The following is a 16335-nucleotide window of genomic DNA, read 5'->3' as shown; positions in this document are numbered from 1 at the left end:
GGCCCCGAACGCATCCGTCCGGCCCTAATGCATTCTCAGTGGAGGCGGATCCACTGAGAATGCATCCGCCTGCCAGCGCTCAGCCTCCGCTCCGCTCAGTGAGCGGACACCTGAACGCTGCTTGCAGCGTTCGGGTGTCCGCCTGGCCGTGCGGAGGCGAGCGGATCCGTCCAGAGTTATAATGTAAGTCAATGGGGACGGATCCGATTGAAGATGACACCATATGGCTCAATCTTCAAGCGGATCCGTTCCCCATTGACTTTCAATGTAAAGTCTGAACGGATCCGCTCAGGCTACTTTCTGACTTAGAGATTTTTCTAAGTTATAATGCAGACGGATCCGTTCTGAACGGATGCAAACGTCTGCATTATAGGAGCGGATCCGTCTGATGAAACATCAGACGGATCCGCTCCGAACGCTAGTGTGAAAGTAGCCTAAGGCTGTCTAGATGCAGAATAAACACCTCATTTGGAGACCTACATTTTAGAGGTAACCCCTGTTGTAGATGGGAGCTCCCAGCTCAGGACCACCCTCATGAGCCAGAACAGAGAGCTTTTACCATCCTGGTGTAACAGGGGTGGCCATTCAGGGGAAACGCATTGGCTGGCAGGAATAGGAAGACGGCCTGGACAATCAGATGATCCTCCCAAGGGCAACGTTATGAAAGATATTGGACAGCCCCTTTAAATCTTTCTATGGCAGATTTCCTGCCTTCATTGGTTCCCATGGGCAATTAGGGTGATTTGTGGTAATTTACCAACAATGAGATTTTCCCGAGAATGGCAGCTTGCCTATAGAGGCATTTGCTATTATAGCAAAAAACTCCTCTAAAAAATTATTGTTCCTAACCACGGAAGAGATTGGTAAAGCCTGCCCGATCATTAAAGGGGTTCTGCATCTGATCGGGACCCCCGCCGATCAGCTGTTTGAGAAGGCCGTGGCGCTCCAGCAGCGCCACGGCCTTCTCACTGTTTACCGCCGGCCCAGTGACATCACGACTAGTGTTGAGCGAACTTGTGTTTTAAGTTCGGCGTCTAAAGTTCGGGTTATCGAAGTATCCCGTTATGGATTCCGCTACCACGGACCATAACGGGATACTTCGATAACCTGAACTCGAACTTTAGACGCCGAACTTAAAACACAAGTTGGCTCAACACTAGTTACGACTAGTATCACTGGCCTGGGCGGGGCTAAGCTCCATTCAAGTGAACAGAGCTTAGCCCCACCTAGGCAAGTTGATACTAGTCGTGATGTCACTGGGCCGGCGGTAAACAGTCAGGAGGTTGTGGCGCTGATGGAGCGCCGCTGACTTCTCAAACAGGTGATCGGCGGGGGTCCCGGGTGTCGGACCCCCGCTGATCAGATGCTGAGGTTCGATCCAGAGGATAGATCATCAGTTTAAAAAAATGGCAGAACCCCTTTAATATTAAATATTCTATATATTCTACATGGCCCAAAAGTTATCCAGTCAATGTAATGAACTGGTTACAAAGCTAACAATCTGAGGCCTCATGCACATGGCCATATAATGCAACAGGGCAACCACCCTGTTATGGCCCAGTTCACATCACCGTTTAGTTTTCCGCTCTTCTGATCCCGTATTTTAAGCACCCGTTATGCTCAGTTAGGGCTCATACATATGAACATGTGCATGCCGTGCACTGGGGACTGCAGATTGCGGTCCCCAATGCACGGGCACCGTCCGTGTAGCCTGCGCTGGCGGATGAAGACCCATTCAACTTGAATGGGTCCATGATCCGTCCACACCAACAAAAAAAAATAGAGCATGTATTCTTTTTTGGTGGCGCATAGGCAGGGACCGAAATGGAGCGCTTCCATGGCCTTCCGCTTCGTATATTCCGGACTGAAGTGAATGGGTCCGCATCCGTCATACGGAGCTCACGCGCCCAGAAACTGTATATTGCAGACCCACTGTTTGCGGGCTGCAATATGGGCACGACCGGCACACTTTCGTGTACATGAGCCCTTTTGCACATTTTGCATTTGTCTTAGCCATTTCCTTCTGAGATCCGTTGTTTTACACGGAAAAAATATTCCTATACAAAGTATTGGATCTCAGGCGGAAAAGGTAAACAAATGCAAAATGTGCATAACTGAGACCGGATCTATTTTCATTATTTTTTTTTTCCTCCCCACATTCTAATAGCCATAACTTTTTAATTTTTCCGTTCACATAGCCATATGATGGCTTACTTTTTGCATGACAAGATGCATTTGATCGTCATAAATTCGTTTTTTTTGGTATTTAGTCGCAAGTCTGTTAGTAAATGTGCCCACATGCTGGGGCTACACGACGAAGTGTGGCACAACACTGCATCTAATGACGGTGTCAGTGCGACACGTGACAATCACAGAAAATCCGGCACTGACAACACTTGGAAATCATCTCCATTGGTTTCAGTGGGGAAACCGCTTGTTAATTTACACACCACAGTTTTTTACTACTCATGGTTTTAAAAAAATGCAGCATGGAAAAAAAGAAAGTGTACCTATGAAACTGGCTGACCTGTTGCATGTGCGCTTGGCAGCTGAAGGCATCTGTGTTGGTCCCATGTTCATATGTGGCCATATTACTGAGATGAATGAAGCTTTAATATATGCAAATGAACCTCTAGGAGCAACGGGGGTGTTGCCGTTACCCCAAGAGGCTCTGCTCTCTCTGCAACTGCCGCATCTGCACTTTGACAGCACCTGGCAGTGAAAACCTGATCACACCTGGGCCTGTCAAACTGCAAAGGGTGTGAAAGTTGCAGAAATATCTAGGTGTAATGGCAACGCCCCCGTTGCTCCTAGAGGCTCATTTGCATATATTAAACAGGGGTGCACCTAACCTTTATGCTGCCTGAAGTGAAAACTAAACCGGCACCTCAACCACGCAATGCCAATTTCTTAACCTAACGCTTTCCTCCAGCCCTAACTGTTAAAGGGAACCTGTCACCGGGATTTTGTGTATAGAGCTGAGGACATGGGTTGCTAGATGGCCGCTAGCACATCCGCAATACCCAGTCCCCATAGCTCTGTGTGCTTTTATTGTGTAAAAAAAACGATTTGATCCATATGCAAATTAACCTGAGATGAGCCCAGCACCGCCCCGCGTCCTCAGAATCTCCTCCTTGCTCCCCGACGTCAGAAAGCCAGAGCGCCGTAATCTCGTGATGCGCGAGCTAGCACATGCGCAGTTCCTTCCCTGAGGCTGATGCCAGCACAGGAAAGGAACACTATGACGACAGTGCGCTCACGCATCACGAGATTACGGCGCTCTGGCTGTCTGACGTCGGGGAGCAAGGAGGAGAATCTGAGGACGGGGGGGCGGTGCTGGGCTCCTTGGAAAACATTACATACAGAGCTACAAAACATACAGGGTAATACAGCGCCACATACTGTGCCCATTGTGCTTCCCAATACTATACTGCAGAAACAGATTGCCCCCCTCTTGTCCCTACCTGAGGCAGTCGCCTCACCTTGCCTCATTGGTGGTGCACCCCTGATATTAAAACACCATTCTTCTCAGCAATGCGGCCACATGTGAACATGGGACCAACACAGATGCCTTCAGCTGCCAAGTGCACATGGGACAGGTCAGCCAGTTTTATTACACTCACTGCCTACACCTGCTGCACATGAACAGGCTTGTGGCCTGCCTGGCTATATAAAGGTATCACTGGCACATTCCTTCCCCATATAACACACCCCTCAGAGTGACATTGGGATCAGCCCACGTGGCCCGGGCTCTGCATGGACTTACGCACGCACTGTTCGCGACTAATAAAGTTATTTGAAAGTGTTAAGAAAAAAAATCGGCAACATGGCGCCTTAGGGCAGATTGGTACAGCAGGAGACAGCGTGGACGGGAAGAAGTGCAGATAACTGAGGGAGAGCGGCCTGCAGGATGGTCGCCGAGGTGGTGGCGAGCAAAGTGTATTGCTATCCATTCCAGCAGGTGGTCACCGGTTACCTCAACAAGGTGAGTGCGGCACGTGGGGCAGTCCGCAGGGTGTGAATGGAGCGCAAAAGAGACGCACCCTTTGTACATGGCGTATGCTCTCTGTGTGGACTGCACCAGGTCAGAGGTTCTCAAAGTAAGCTTTTACTTTTCCTGTTGATGTCAGTGCTGGCCATTATCACCAGGGCAAGGCAACATGTGTGGGCACTCTGTGTGGCACAGAGTTCTCCTCCTCCCATCATGCCTTGTGTCAGATGTATACAGGATGCCAGGGATACCACCCAATGTATACTTCTGGAGAATGGCGCTGTATACCAGCACTGTGCACACCGGTATACAGTTTATGTGTGCGGATTCTTCTGCATAGAACTTTTCTATACAGTGATGTACAGCGGGGTCCAAAGTGCCACTGCATTGGGTGAATGGAGCCCCGTGGGTACATTAGACCATGAAGACTAATTCAGGGCTCAAGCGCAATGTGAACAGAGCCTAATATAGGATACAGCAGACCATGCCACAGAAAAAGCAGTAGTCGCCCCTTTAACCTCCAACATTTCCTGTCCTGATGCCCCTCCGGGCGCTGCCTCCTGGTCCCCCTCGACATGCAGGAAATGGGCGCTTTGACATACATGGCCACAGCAGTGACCCTCCTCAGCATCAGGAAGTGATGGCAGGTGAGGGTGTTCTTTTTATTTTTTTCCCACAGTATTCTAAGGCTTTCCTAAATACATATTATTACCCAGGAAACACTATATTCCCTTCTCAGACATCATGCCATGTTCTGTGGATATGTCCTAAGTGTCCGATAGGAGCGGTTCTCGACGCTAGTACCCTCACCTTTCTTAAAACTGGAAGACCCCCCAACCCCCTTCCCCTGCCGGCTGTGAATGGGGAGGTGGTTGCGCATGCATATCTTTTTATATTCACGTTTATGGGTTTTGAAAGTGAAAGCTTCTGAATGCGTGGGATTATCCGACCTGCCCTGCGCACCCGTGCGGTGGCCACTTCCAGGATCGTACGTTGGCCACGTGATCCTAGCCTGGATTGAGAATGAATCTGTTGCTAGCGCTGTGAGGGAAGATTAATCCTCACTCCTATGCTGTGGATTCTAACCCCCAGGCTAGGATCACGCGGTCCTGGAACCCCGGATAAAGGGTTGTTGAGTTGCAAATATTGATAGTCTATCCTCAGAATAGGTCATCAATATCAGATCAGCGGGGGTCCGGCACCTCTGCTCAGCTGAGGCTGAAGTGGAAGCAGAAGGCTCTGTACACGGTGTAGTTCCCGGTGCTCCTCCGCTCCTGTATGCTTGCTGCGGTACCCTGGCACGGCCTCTACATACTGTACATTGTATAGTTCCCAGCGACTGCCTGACATAGCTAATTGGTGGAGTGTCGGGAGTCGGACCCCCACCGCTCTGATATTGATGACCTTTCCTGAGGCTAGGTCAGCAAGAGGCTTGAGTGAATAGGAATGAGGTACCAGCCAGTACCAAAGCCTACTTCGGATTACTATTTTAAAATATTTATTAATATGCGGATATGAATACAGTAGTATTTCGCAGAGGTCTCACTTGACTTCGGGCGAGACGCAGTTTGGCTACACAGAGCCAATACATTTTACTGCTGTACGGAAACGGCATTAACAGAGTTTTTGAACTAACGGACTTCGGATCTATGATCCAAACCCGATTCACTCAACCCCCGTCATCTGTGTCTGTGGCCAGGATAATCCCTTTAAAGCATGTACCCTTTAGTGCAGGGTTGCACAGCATTTTCTGCTTGGGGACCACGTTGTCAGACTGAAACAACAAGGGCCGAAAATAAAATTTAAGAGTATTAACAACTGAAATACTGTAATTTATGTACATATTGTACATACAGTATATACTATAATTGTCTAATTACATTTCTAGTATTCCCATCTAATGGGAGAATACATGAAAAATATATGTGAGTGGCCACAAGACCTAGACATAAATGTCTGGTTGGGGACCGCATAGAATGGTATCAAGGGCCGCATGTGGCCCCCGGGCCGCAGGTTGTGTACACCTGCTTTAGTGCAATAAGACCCCGATCTTGGTATAAGGCCCATCGATGCAGGAGAGGCACAATTTGATATGGTAGGTTCACAGCTGCAACCACATTTCCACTCAGGGCTCGTTCACACGACCGTATGTGTTTGGCCTCTTGCACCCGTTTTTTTTATTTTTTTCCCCCGCTTGTGTTCTGTATACGGACTGTATATGTAACCATTCATTTCAATGGATCTGCAAAAAAAATAAACGGAAGGTACTCTGTATGCCTTCCGTTTCTGTATTTCCGTTTTACCGTTCAAAGATAAAACATGTTCTATTATTGTCCGCATAACGGACAAGGATAGTACTGTTCTATTAGGAGCCATCTGTTCTGTTCCGCAAAATACGAAATTCACACGGACGTCATCTGTTTTTTTTGCGGACCGCAAAATACTGAAAAAGCCATACGGTCGTGTGCAAGAGGCCTTTTTCAGTGTTTTGCGGGCCGTTTTTCCCGGATTTTTTATTTTTTTTGTAGTGTTTCCGGTTCCGTTCCATTTTTCTGTATGGCATATACAGTAATTACATAGAAAAAATTGGGCTGGGCATAAAATTTTCAATTGATGGTTCCGCAAAAACGGAACGGATACAGAGGACATACGGAGTACATTTTGTATGTGTTCCTTTTTCTTGCGGACCCATTGACTTGAATGGAGCCACAGAACGTGATTCGGGCAATAATAGGACATGTTCTATCTTTCAACAGAACGGAAAAACGGAATGCATGCAACCATTGAAATTAATGATTCCGTGTACGGATCGCAAAAAACGTTCATGTGAACGAGCCCTTACAGAAAAGGAAAATAATGGCAGTACCGCATCTGACACATGACGGACCCCATTGACGACAGTGACGTCCGTTTGGTTCCGTCATACTGTGACAGAAGCTCCTCACCGAACCTCGGCCACAGATGTGGACCAAGTCATAATGCCAAGAACACAATACAAGTATCTTGTGATGCATTCGTCGTCTTACGCCATGGAACGACATTAGTTCTTACAGCGAAGTGCAAAGTTTGAACTCCTAAATCATCATTTAGACACTTGCACCCCTGATGATTTAGTTGAATGCAGTGGAAAAGCCCTTCCTTAACACCCTTCACTAGTTGGACTTCCGGTAAGCACAAGCCAAGGACGTTTTCAATCTTGTAATTGAGCCGAGCCTGTTACCTGTGTTGTTTTGCATTGAAATGTCCCCTCGGTGGGTCTTTTGCATTTATTTAGTGTGACAACGCTGGCGGTATTTGAAGGCGTCTCTATTAAAGCATTGTTGCCATGAGCGAATCTCTCCTCAGCCGACGCTTGAGAGCGTATGTCATGTTACAGTACATAAAAAATGAGAAGTTCACCTTGAAGACGGGACCATAAATCCCACTCTCTCAGGTCTCACAAGGTCTATAACCGTGGAATGGAAGCTTCCCCTGGAATCTTAAGTGAGGCGGGCTGATAGCTGGATTCCACTTGTAGTATGGGATACAGATATATAATATTTCACAGTGTTACAATCTGCCTCCTTTGAAGACAGGCTAGCTGCTTGATATAATTGTGCGCCGAACACAAGAAAGAAGCATGTGTGATTCTGGGGGGTTTGTCTGAGTTATCTTACTGGTAGTTTAGGGAGACTGTCACCAGAATCTTGTCCCTCCAAACTGCACAAAGTACCTTTAAAGGGGTTCTGTCACCAGATTTAACCCTATTAAGCTAGCTGACATTACCGATGTGCTAATATCGGCTAAACCTAACTAGCCTATTCCTACTTTTATCTATGCCAGAAATATAACTTTTATAATATATGCTAATTTGCCTCTAGGAGCGGGGGTGGGGGGGGGGGGGGGGTTCCTGTTTCTAGAGGCTCCGTTCTCCCACCTTTGTCGCCTCCCTCCAAGTCCTGATTGACAGCGCCAGGCGGCGCTCGCATCTGTCTGCCAGCCCTGTGCTCTGGTGAAATCTCGTGCCATTCAGCGCAGGCGCGATGAGGAAGCTGGCAGCCTGCGAGTGTCTTTCCCTCACCGTGCCTGCGCTGAATACTGAACGGCGCAAGATTTCTCCAGAGCACAGGGCTGGCAGACAGATGCGAGCGCCCCCCCCCCCCCGCTCCTAGAGGCTAATTAGCATATTATAAAAATAAAAGTCAGATTTCTGGCGTAATGTGGGCATAAATAAAAGTAGGAATAGGCTAGTTAGGTTGAGCTGACATTGGCATTAATAGGGTTAAATCTGGTGACCGAATCCCTTTAATGCTGTATGGAGACAGCTCTCCGTACAGCATTAAAGCGAAGTTGGGGAATGAGTCAACTTTGGATATTGGATCCCGAAGCTCAATTTGCTCCCCCCTCCTTGGCTCCTTCAGCCCAGTGCACATGCACCTGATGCCGCGGGGAGGAGTCCTGCATTCCTTATGGTTATTTGAGGGGGGTAGGTGGGTTTACTATGGCCAGGCTGCATCACGGCATGCTGGTGGTTTACAGGCCCCAAACCAGGTAACAGGTTCTGTCTAGTGGAATGATAAAGCTCTCCTACTTTGAAAGCACTGACCTCCTAACATAGCCGGCCATGATATTGGCATTTTAATGCTGCAAGGCTAGCAGGATCCAAACTCCACTTTGTGCTGTTTATACTGTAGGATGGAACAGCACTGATGCTGAAAGGAGAGCTGAAGAGCCATGGACCAGTGGTTGAGAAAAACTGCTCCCAAAAACTGAAATGACAGGGAGAGTAAATTACCTTGCTAATAAGGGAGCATAGCTGTGTCTTTTGCTTTGACTCAGTGGTTCCCGGCTGTGGACTGAAAAATGAGATTTTCCTTGCCTGGTTCTCTGAAAACGAAGGAACGAGCAAGCGGCGTACGCTTGTGGAATCACTGGTGTGCACACTTCTGTAATTGCGGCAGATACTGAAATGCTTTTCACGGTTTTGTCTCTAATGCTTGCAGCTAGCTGGCAGAGAAGGCGTTAATAAGCGGGCGCAGTGTATACAGCTAGGCCGATCCTGGAGCCCACCGATCCGCAGTCTCTTAATTGAGATAAAACTGCTTTGCTGGACGGAGAATGTTAAGGTGCCTGACAAGGTGGCAGATGGCTGGGAGGTGGCACTACTAGATTGTCCTAGTTGCTGTTGGCTTGCAGGAGGTTATTTGTCTTGCGTTCTGGCTGCAGGAAGCTGTTGGCATTGTGTTTTGTGTGTTCTGTCATTAGAGAGAACTGAGGGAGGCAGCAAAGCAATCTATCTTCCAGTTGTATTTCCAGAAAGATAACGCTAAATGCCTCTCGTCCGGTACACAGAAGCGTGCTGCTAATCCCCGGCTCTTCAGGAGCCCTTTATAATCTCACAAGGAGGATTTGTCCAGCCTTTTGTGGTCAGATAATGTAATGCCACCGCTTACGGATGGCACCAGAAGAAATAAGTTGAAAGTCTAATTATTGCATGCACAGTTCAAAGAAATCTCAGTACTTCAAAGCCATGTGTGTAGAAAGGCATACACCTGGGCAAGGTTTTCTTCTGTGACTTGAAACAGTATTAATGTGCTAATTATGTGATGGGAAAAGGTAGAGCAAGTTCTTGTTTCATAGTAAGTATGGATAAGGAATAACAATTTCTCCGTACAGCGAGACTAAGTCTCAGGCACACTGCATCTGGGCCTCCTACGTTGGATGTACAGTACAGACCAAAAAATTTGGACACACCTTCTCATTCAAAGAGTTTTTTCTTTATTTTCATGACTATGAAGGCATCAAAACTATGAATTAACACATGTGGAATTATATAAATAACAAACAAGTGTGAAACAACTGAAAATATGTCATATTCTAGGTTCTTCAAAGTAGCCACCTTTTGCTTTGATTACTGCTTTGCACACTCTTGGCATTCTCTTGATGAGCTTCAAGAGGTAGTCCCCTGAAATGGTCTTCCAACAGTCTTGAAGGAGTTCCCAGAGATGCTTAGCACTTGTTGGCCCTTTTGCCTTCACTCTGCGGTCCAGCTCACCCCAAACCATCTCGATTGGGTTCAGGTCCGGTGACTGTGGAGGCCAGGTCATCTGGCGCAGCACCCCATCACTCTCCTTCATGGTCAAATAGCCCTTACTTTCAAAGTTTTCCCAATTTTTCGACTGACTGACCTTCATTTCTTAAAGTAATGATGGCCACTCGTTTTTCTTTACTTAGCTGATTTTTTTTTCTTGCCATAATACAAATTCTTACAGTCTATTCAGTAGGACTATCAGCTGTGTATCCACCTGACTTCTCCTCAACGCAACTGATGGTCCTAACCCCATTTATAAGGCAAGAAATCCCACTTATTAAACCTGACAGGGCACACCTGTGAAGTATAAACCATTTCAGGGGACTACCTCTTGAAGCTCATCAAGAGAATGCCAAGAGTGTGCAAAGCAGTAATCAAAGCAAAAGGTGGCTACTTTGAAGAACCTAGAATATGACATATTTTCAGTTGTTTCACACTTGTTTATGTATATAATTCCACATGTGTTAATTCATAGTTTTGAGGCCTTCAGTGTGAATCTACAATTTTCATAGTCATGAAAATAAAGAAAACTCTTTGAATGAGAAGGTGTGTCCAAACTTTTGGTCTGTACTGTACATATCGGGGAAAGTTCCTGGCGTATATGTTGTCTTTATCAAGTGCATCAGGCAGAGCTTGCTTCAAAGCCTTTTCATTAAAGAGATACCTCTGGAAGGCTTCCTAAGGATTCGATCAAGTCTCCAATTGTGAAATTTGGTAATCTATTTCAGCAGAGTAGTCGTCTGCTGGAGTTACCATATCTGACATAGCCAGACACCGCCTGGCACTGCTCTATCCTCATTCCCTATAATTTCATCCGGCAGGAATTATTTATGCAAGAAACCTGCCAGATGCCATTATAGTGAATGGGGATCCAGCGGCTTCTGGCTATGCCATATATGATCATGCCAGTATTCTGTCCCTCTTCTGGAACAGGCTACCAAATTTACCAAACGGAGATGTAAATGTAGCCTAAGGTATACCACTGACGAAAGGCTCGGACACAATGTGCACATTGCGCATTCTCTACAGAGTAGGGATTTGGTCTTCAAGACTGTGACAATGAGCTGTCCTCTCCTTCTATTTAGAAGTGACATCCTGATGGACCCCATTATACATCAATATGGTCCATTGGATGTCAGTGCTATTCATTGCACAACTGATTCCAGCAAAGTGTCATGGCTTCCATTATAAACAGAAGCCACCATGCACATGTGAACAGTGCCTGACGTGCCAAGCACCACGTGTATCCATCAGTGCGCCTTTTCCCCAGCGCCTTCCCAACAGCACTGACAGGAGGGTGTCCCCTGCCACCTGGACAGGAAACAACACAGAAGCTCAAAGTTTAAAAGGCCTCCTCCCCTTACCTAGATCAGTGTCGTTTCCTGTCCCCGGGTAGAGCGGAAGCTCCTCCTATGTTCTCTGAAGTTCCAGGGCTCCTTGGACGCTGTGCCCTCCCTTCTTTGGCATAAGCCCTTCAGTGGAAGGCAAGCCCGGGCTCTGTTTACATTGGAATATCTCCAATATAATGCATTAATATTATAACTGAATAGGCTTTGAATGTATAACTTAACCCTTTAAGGACCGGTCCCCAAACATGGCGCCCACTTGCACTGCAACGGGCGCCATAGCCGCCGGGTTTCTGCTATTTTAAATAGCAGAGACCCGTGGCACATGTATGCGATCAGCCATAAGAATCTCCCTCATTCTTGGACAACGTGAGGAGTATGATACGGGAAGAGGTCAATGCCACAGTGGAGTCTAGGTTGCCTCCCTCATCACTGCAGGCCTCTGTCCCAAAAATCCAATGGTTCCCTGTTATATGGGCTGAATATAGATGAAGGGGAGAGTGCTTCTAGTGATTTGGATTCTTCAGAAGACTGTTATGGCAGACCGTTGTTTCTACCTGAAGATACTCAGTCTCTTGAAAACTATAAGAGCAACTATGAATTTAGAAGATGCCAAGAAAAGCTACTCCTATTCAGGATTAAATGTTTCAGGGTCTAGCGGAAAGAAGGTGTATTTTCACTATCCACAATAATATAAAAGCTCTAATATCTAAAGAGTGGAAGGATCATGAAAAGAGAGCTTCTATTACAAACACCTTCAAAAGGAATTATCAGTTTTCAGACTCCGACTCCAGCCTCTGGTATAAAACCCCCAAAATTGATGTGCCAGTGGCACGAATTTCTAAAAAATTATCACTTCCGTTTGAGGACATGGGGTTACTGCGTGACCCGATGCACAAAGTGTGTGAGCTTGCTCAAAAGGGCCTGGGAGACAAATACTATTATGTTCAGGCCTAGTTTTTCTTCTACTTGTACCGCTAGATCTTTGTCAGTATGGTCGGGCCAGCTAAAGAATCATTTGGCGGCAGGTACTCCCAGGGAAGAAACCTTAGTGTCTTTGCCAATGCTCAAACGGGCATCAAATTTCTTAGCAGACTCCTTGGTGGATTTGGTGAAACTATCTGCAAGATCAGCTGCCATCTCTAACGCCACCCGCAGAGCCATGTGGCTCCGTTCTTAGTCGGGCGATACAGGTTCAAAAAACCGCCTGTGTTCTATCCCCTGTGAAGGCAATAGGCTTTTTAGGTCTGTTTTAGACGATATATTGGAGTAGGCATCCCATAAGATAAAAGGTTTTCCTATTGAACGCAAATATTTTCATCAAAGGCGTTCCTAGAGCATTCTCCATTAAAAGTGCCCTGTCTGACCCAGGACGAAGTACAGCGGCGTCTTAAAAAGATTAAAATGGACACATCGCCATCAACGGATGGCGTACACCACCGTATCCTAAGGGAATTAAGTAATGTCATAGCCAGACCCTTTTTTCTGATATTTAAAGACTATACTGACAGGGAATGTCCCACAGGATTGGCGCATAGCAAATGTAGTGCCAATATTCAAAAAGGGTCCAAAAACATATGCCGGAAACATCCGTCGTGGGTAAACTGAAGGTTTTCTAAGAGATACTATCTTGGAGTACTTCAAGGAAAATAACGCCATATTCGCATGGCTTCATGAGGGACCGGTCATGTCAAACTAATTTAATCAGTTTCCATGAAGAAGTAAGTTCTAGACTTGACAGCGGCGAATCAATGGGAGTGGGAGAAAATGTCTGTATGTGGGTAAGTAACTGGCTCAGTGATAGAAAACAGAGGGTGGTTATTAACCTCTTAAGGACACATGACGTACCGGTACGTCATGTGGTGTTCCGTAATCGGAACAAGGTGTGTGCTCAAATCATTGAGGAGGCACCTAGGCTAAATGCGCGGGGGAGTCTCGTGACACCCCCCCCCCCCCATGTCGGCGATCGCAGCAAACCGCAGGTCAATTCAGACCTGCGCTTTCTGCAGTTTCTGATCCCAGATCAGAAACTTTAGTATTTCTAAAATATATATTTATCTCCCCCCCCCCCCCCCCGCACCCCTGAATGATTTTATCCCGGTGGGAGGTGCAGGGGGGATTGCGGGCGGTGCGGCAGGCGGGATCGCGATCCCCCGCCCGCCTCCTCTTGAATAATCGTTGGTGGCCAGTGGTTATACCAGAGTGTCAGCACATTGCTGGCACTCTAGTATAAACGGCTGACATCTGTGATGCGATGTCAGCCGTTTAACCGTTTCCATACCGCAGTCCGTATGGACCGCTGTATGGAAAAGGTTAACAGCTCAGGGAGCTCCCTCCCTCTCCCATCGGGGGGCTGCTGTGCCTTTGCAGCCCCTCGATGGGAGAGGGAGACAGCCCCTCTCTTTAACCTTCCCCGTCTGCGAAGTTGTGGCTACAACCGAGCAGACGGGGAAGGTTCCCATGGCAACAGGACGCCTTCTCAGGCATCCTGCTGTCCATGGTGCTAAACAGATCTGTGCTAAAGGCATAGATCTGTTCAAAGTGTAAATAAAATACAGTGCAGTACCCTATATAGTGTACTGTACTGTATGATTCAGACATCAGACCCACTGGATCTTCAAGAACCAAGTGGGTCTGGGTCCAAAAAATGTAAAAAAAAAGTAAAGTTAAAAAAAAAAAAAACACATTTATCACGGAATAAAAATTAAAAAAATAAAATACACTACACCTATTAGGTATCGCCGCGTCCGTAACGACCTGATCTATAAAACGGTCATGTTACTTTCCACGCACAGTGAACGCCATAAAAATAAAAAAATAAAAACTATGAGGAAATTGAAATTTTGCCCACCTTCCTTCCCAAAAAAGGTAATAAAAGTGATCAAAAAAGTCACATGTACACCAAAATGGAACCAATCAAACCGGCATCTCATCCCGCAAAAATCGTACCCTACCCAAGATAATCGCCCAAAAACTGAAAAAACTAACGCTCTTAGACTATGGAAACACTAAAACATGATTTTTTTTTGGTTTCAAAAATGAAATCATTGTGTAAAACGTATAAAAAATTTTTTATACATATTAGGTATCGCCGCGTACGTGACAATCTGCTCTATAAAAATACCACATGATCTAACCTGTCAGATCAATGTTGTAAATAACAAAAAAAAGTGCCAAAAAAGCTATTTCTTGTTACCTTGCCTCACAAAAAGTGTAATATAGAGCAACCAAAAATCATATGTACCCTAAACTAGTACCCACAAAACTGCCACCCTATCCCGTAGTTTCTAAAATGGGGTCACTCTTTTTGGAGTTTCTACTCTAGTGGTGCATCGGGGGGGGGGGCTTCAAATGGGACATGGTGTAAAAAAAAAACAGTCCAGCAAAATCTGCCTTCCAAAAACCGTATGGCATTCCTTTCCTTCTGCGCCCTGCAGTTTACGACCACATATGGGGTGTTTCTGTAAACTACAGAATCAGGGCCATAAATAATGAGTTTTGTTTGGCTGTTAACCCTTGCTTTGTAACTGGAAAAAAAATATTAAAATGGAAAATCTGCCAAAAAAGTGAAATTTTGAAATTGTATCTCTATTTTCCATTAAATCTTGTGCAACACCTAAAGGTTTAACAAAGTTTGTAAAATCTGTTTTGAATACCTTGAGGGGTGTAGTTTCTTAGATGGGGTCATTTTTATGGAGTTTTTACTCTAGGGGTGTATCAGGGGGGCTTCAAATGGGACATGGTGTAAATAAACCAGTCCAGCAAAATCTGCTTTCCAAAAACCAAACTGCGCACCTTTCACTCTACGCCCCGCTGTGTGGCCGTACAGTAGCTTACGGCCACACATAGGAGTGTTTCTGTAAACGGCAGAGTCGGGGCAATAAAGATATAGGGCCAGATTTATCATGACTCTGACAGCTCACTCCACTTTAACATATGGCTAAAGTCAGTTTTAGCCAAGTCAGATTTATGATCGGCCCTTTAAGACTGTAATAAATCTGGTTTGACGGTAGCAGTTTATCCGTCAGTAAGGAGCTTTACAAAAGTCGCACGTTTTTATGAAAAAGTCGCACGTTTTTATGAAAAAGTTGCATGTTCTATTAAAAAGTCTCATAAGATAAGCATGGTCCTCACGAGTGAAATTGCGACTTTTTAAATAGTCCTAATAGTAAATCTGTCTAGAGATTCATTTACATAAGAAAACACGCCCACTTTCAGAAAACTGGCGCGCGTGCGCAGTTTTAGCGTTTGGGACTTTTTTTGGGACTTTTTCACTCCATTATTCTAATGATAAATCTGGCCCACAGTCTTTTTTGGCTGTTAACCCTTGCTTTGTTAGTGGAAAAAATGGGTTAAAATGGAAAATTAGGCAAAAAAATGAAATTCTCAAATTTCATCCCCATTTGCCAATAACTCTTGTGCAACACCTAAAGGGTTAACGAAGTTTGTAAAATCAGTTTTGAATACCTTGAGGGGTGTAGTTTATAGAATGGGGTCATTTTTGGGTGGTTTCTATTTGAAATTTGCTAATTCTTCCAAATTTTGGGTAAATTAGGTGTTTTGTTTTTTTTTATGCAAAAAAAATAATTTTTTTGACTTCATTTTACCAGTTTCATGAACTACAATATGTGATGAAAAAACAATCTCAGAATGGCCTGGATAAGTGAAAGCGTTTTAAAGTTATCAGCACTTAAAGTGACACTGGTCAGATTTGCAAAAAATGGCCTGGTCCTTAAGGTGAAATAAGGCTGTGTCCCTAAGGGGTTAATGGTACACACTCAGATTGGGTCACTGTCACTAGTGAAGTCACTAATGAAGTACTTCAGGGGTCAGTATTGGGCCCTATTCTTTAATATACACTGCTCAAAAAAATAAAGGGAACACTTAAACAACACAATGTAACTCCAAGTCAATCACACTTCTGTGAA

The 16335-nt window shown here is 45.6% G+C and overlaps 1 protein-coding gene across 1 annotated transcript in view; it reads left to right on the top strand.

Moving 5' to 3' along the window:
* Positions 1-3813: 3813 nt before the first annotated feature.
* PRELID2 (PRELI domain containing 2) overlaps positions 3814-16335 on the top strand; it is a 131066-nt gene continuing 118544 nt past the window's right edge. Inside the window, exon 1 of the mRNA XM_040406115.1 lies at positions 3814-3985. Coding sequence (XP_040262049.1) covers positions 3911-3985 — 75 coding nt within the window. The 5' untranslated portion in view covers positions 3814-3910. The remainder of the gene's footprint in view (positions 3986-16335) is intronic.

Source organism: Bufo bufo, chromosome 1 (genome assembly GCF_905171765.1).
Source record: "Bufo bufo chromosome 1, aBufBuf1.1, whole genome shotgun sequence".
Lineage (NCBI taxonomy): Eukaryota > Metazoa > Chordata > Amphibia > Anura > Bufonidae > Bufo > Bufo bufo.
The sequence above is the reverse complement of the archived record's forward strand: the minus strand, read 5'-3'. Positions and strand labels throughout refer to the sequence as shown.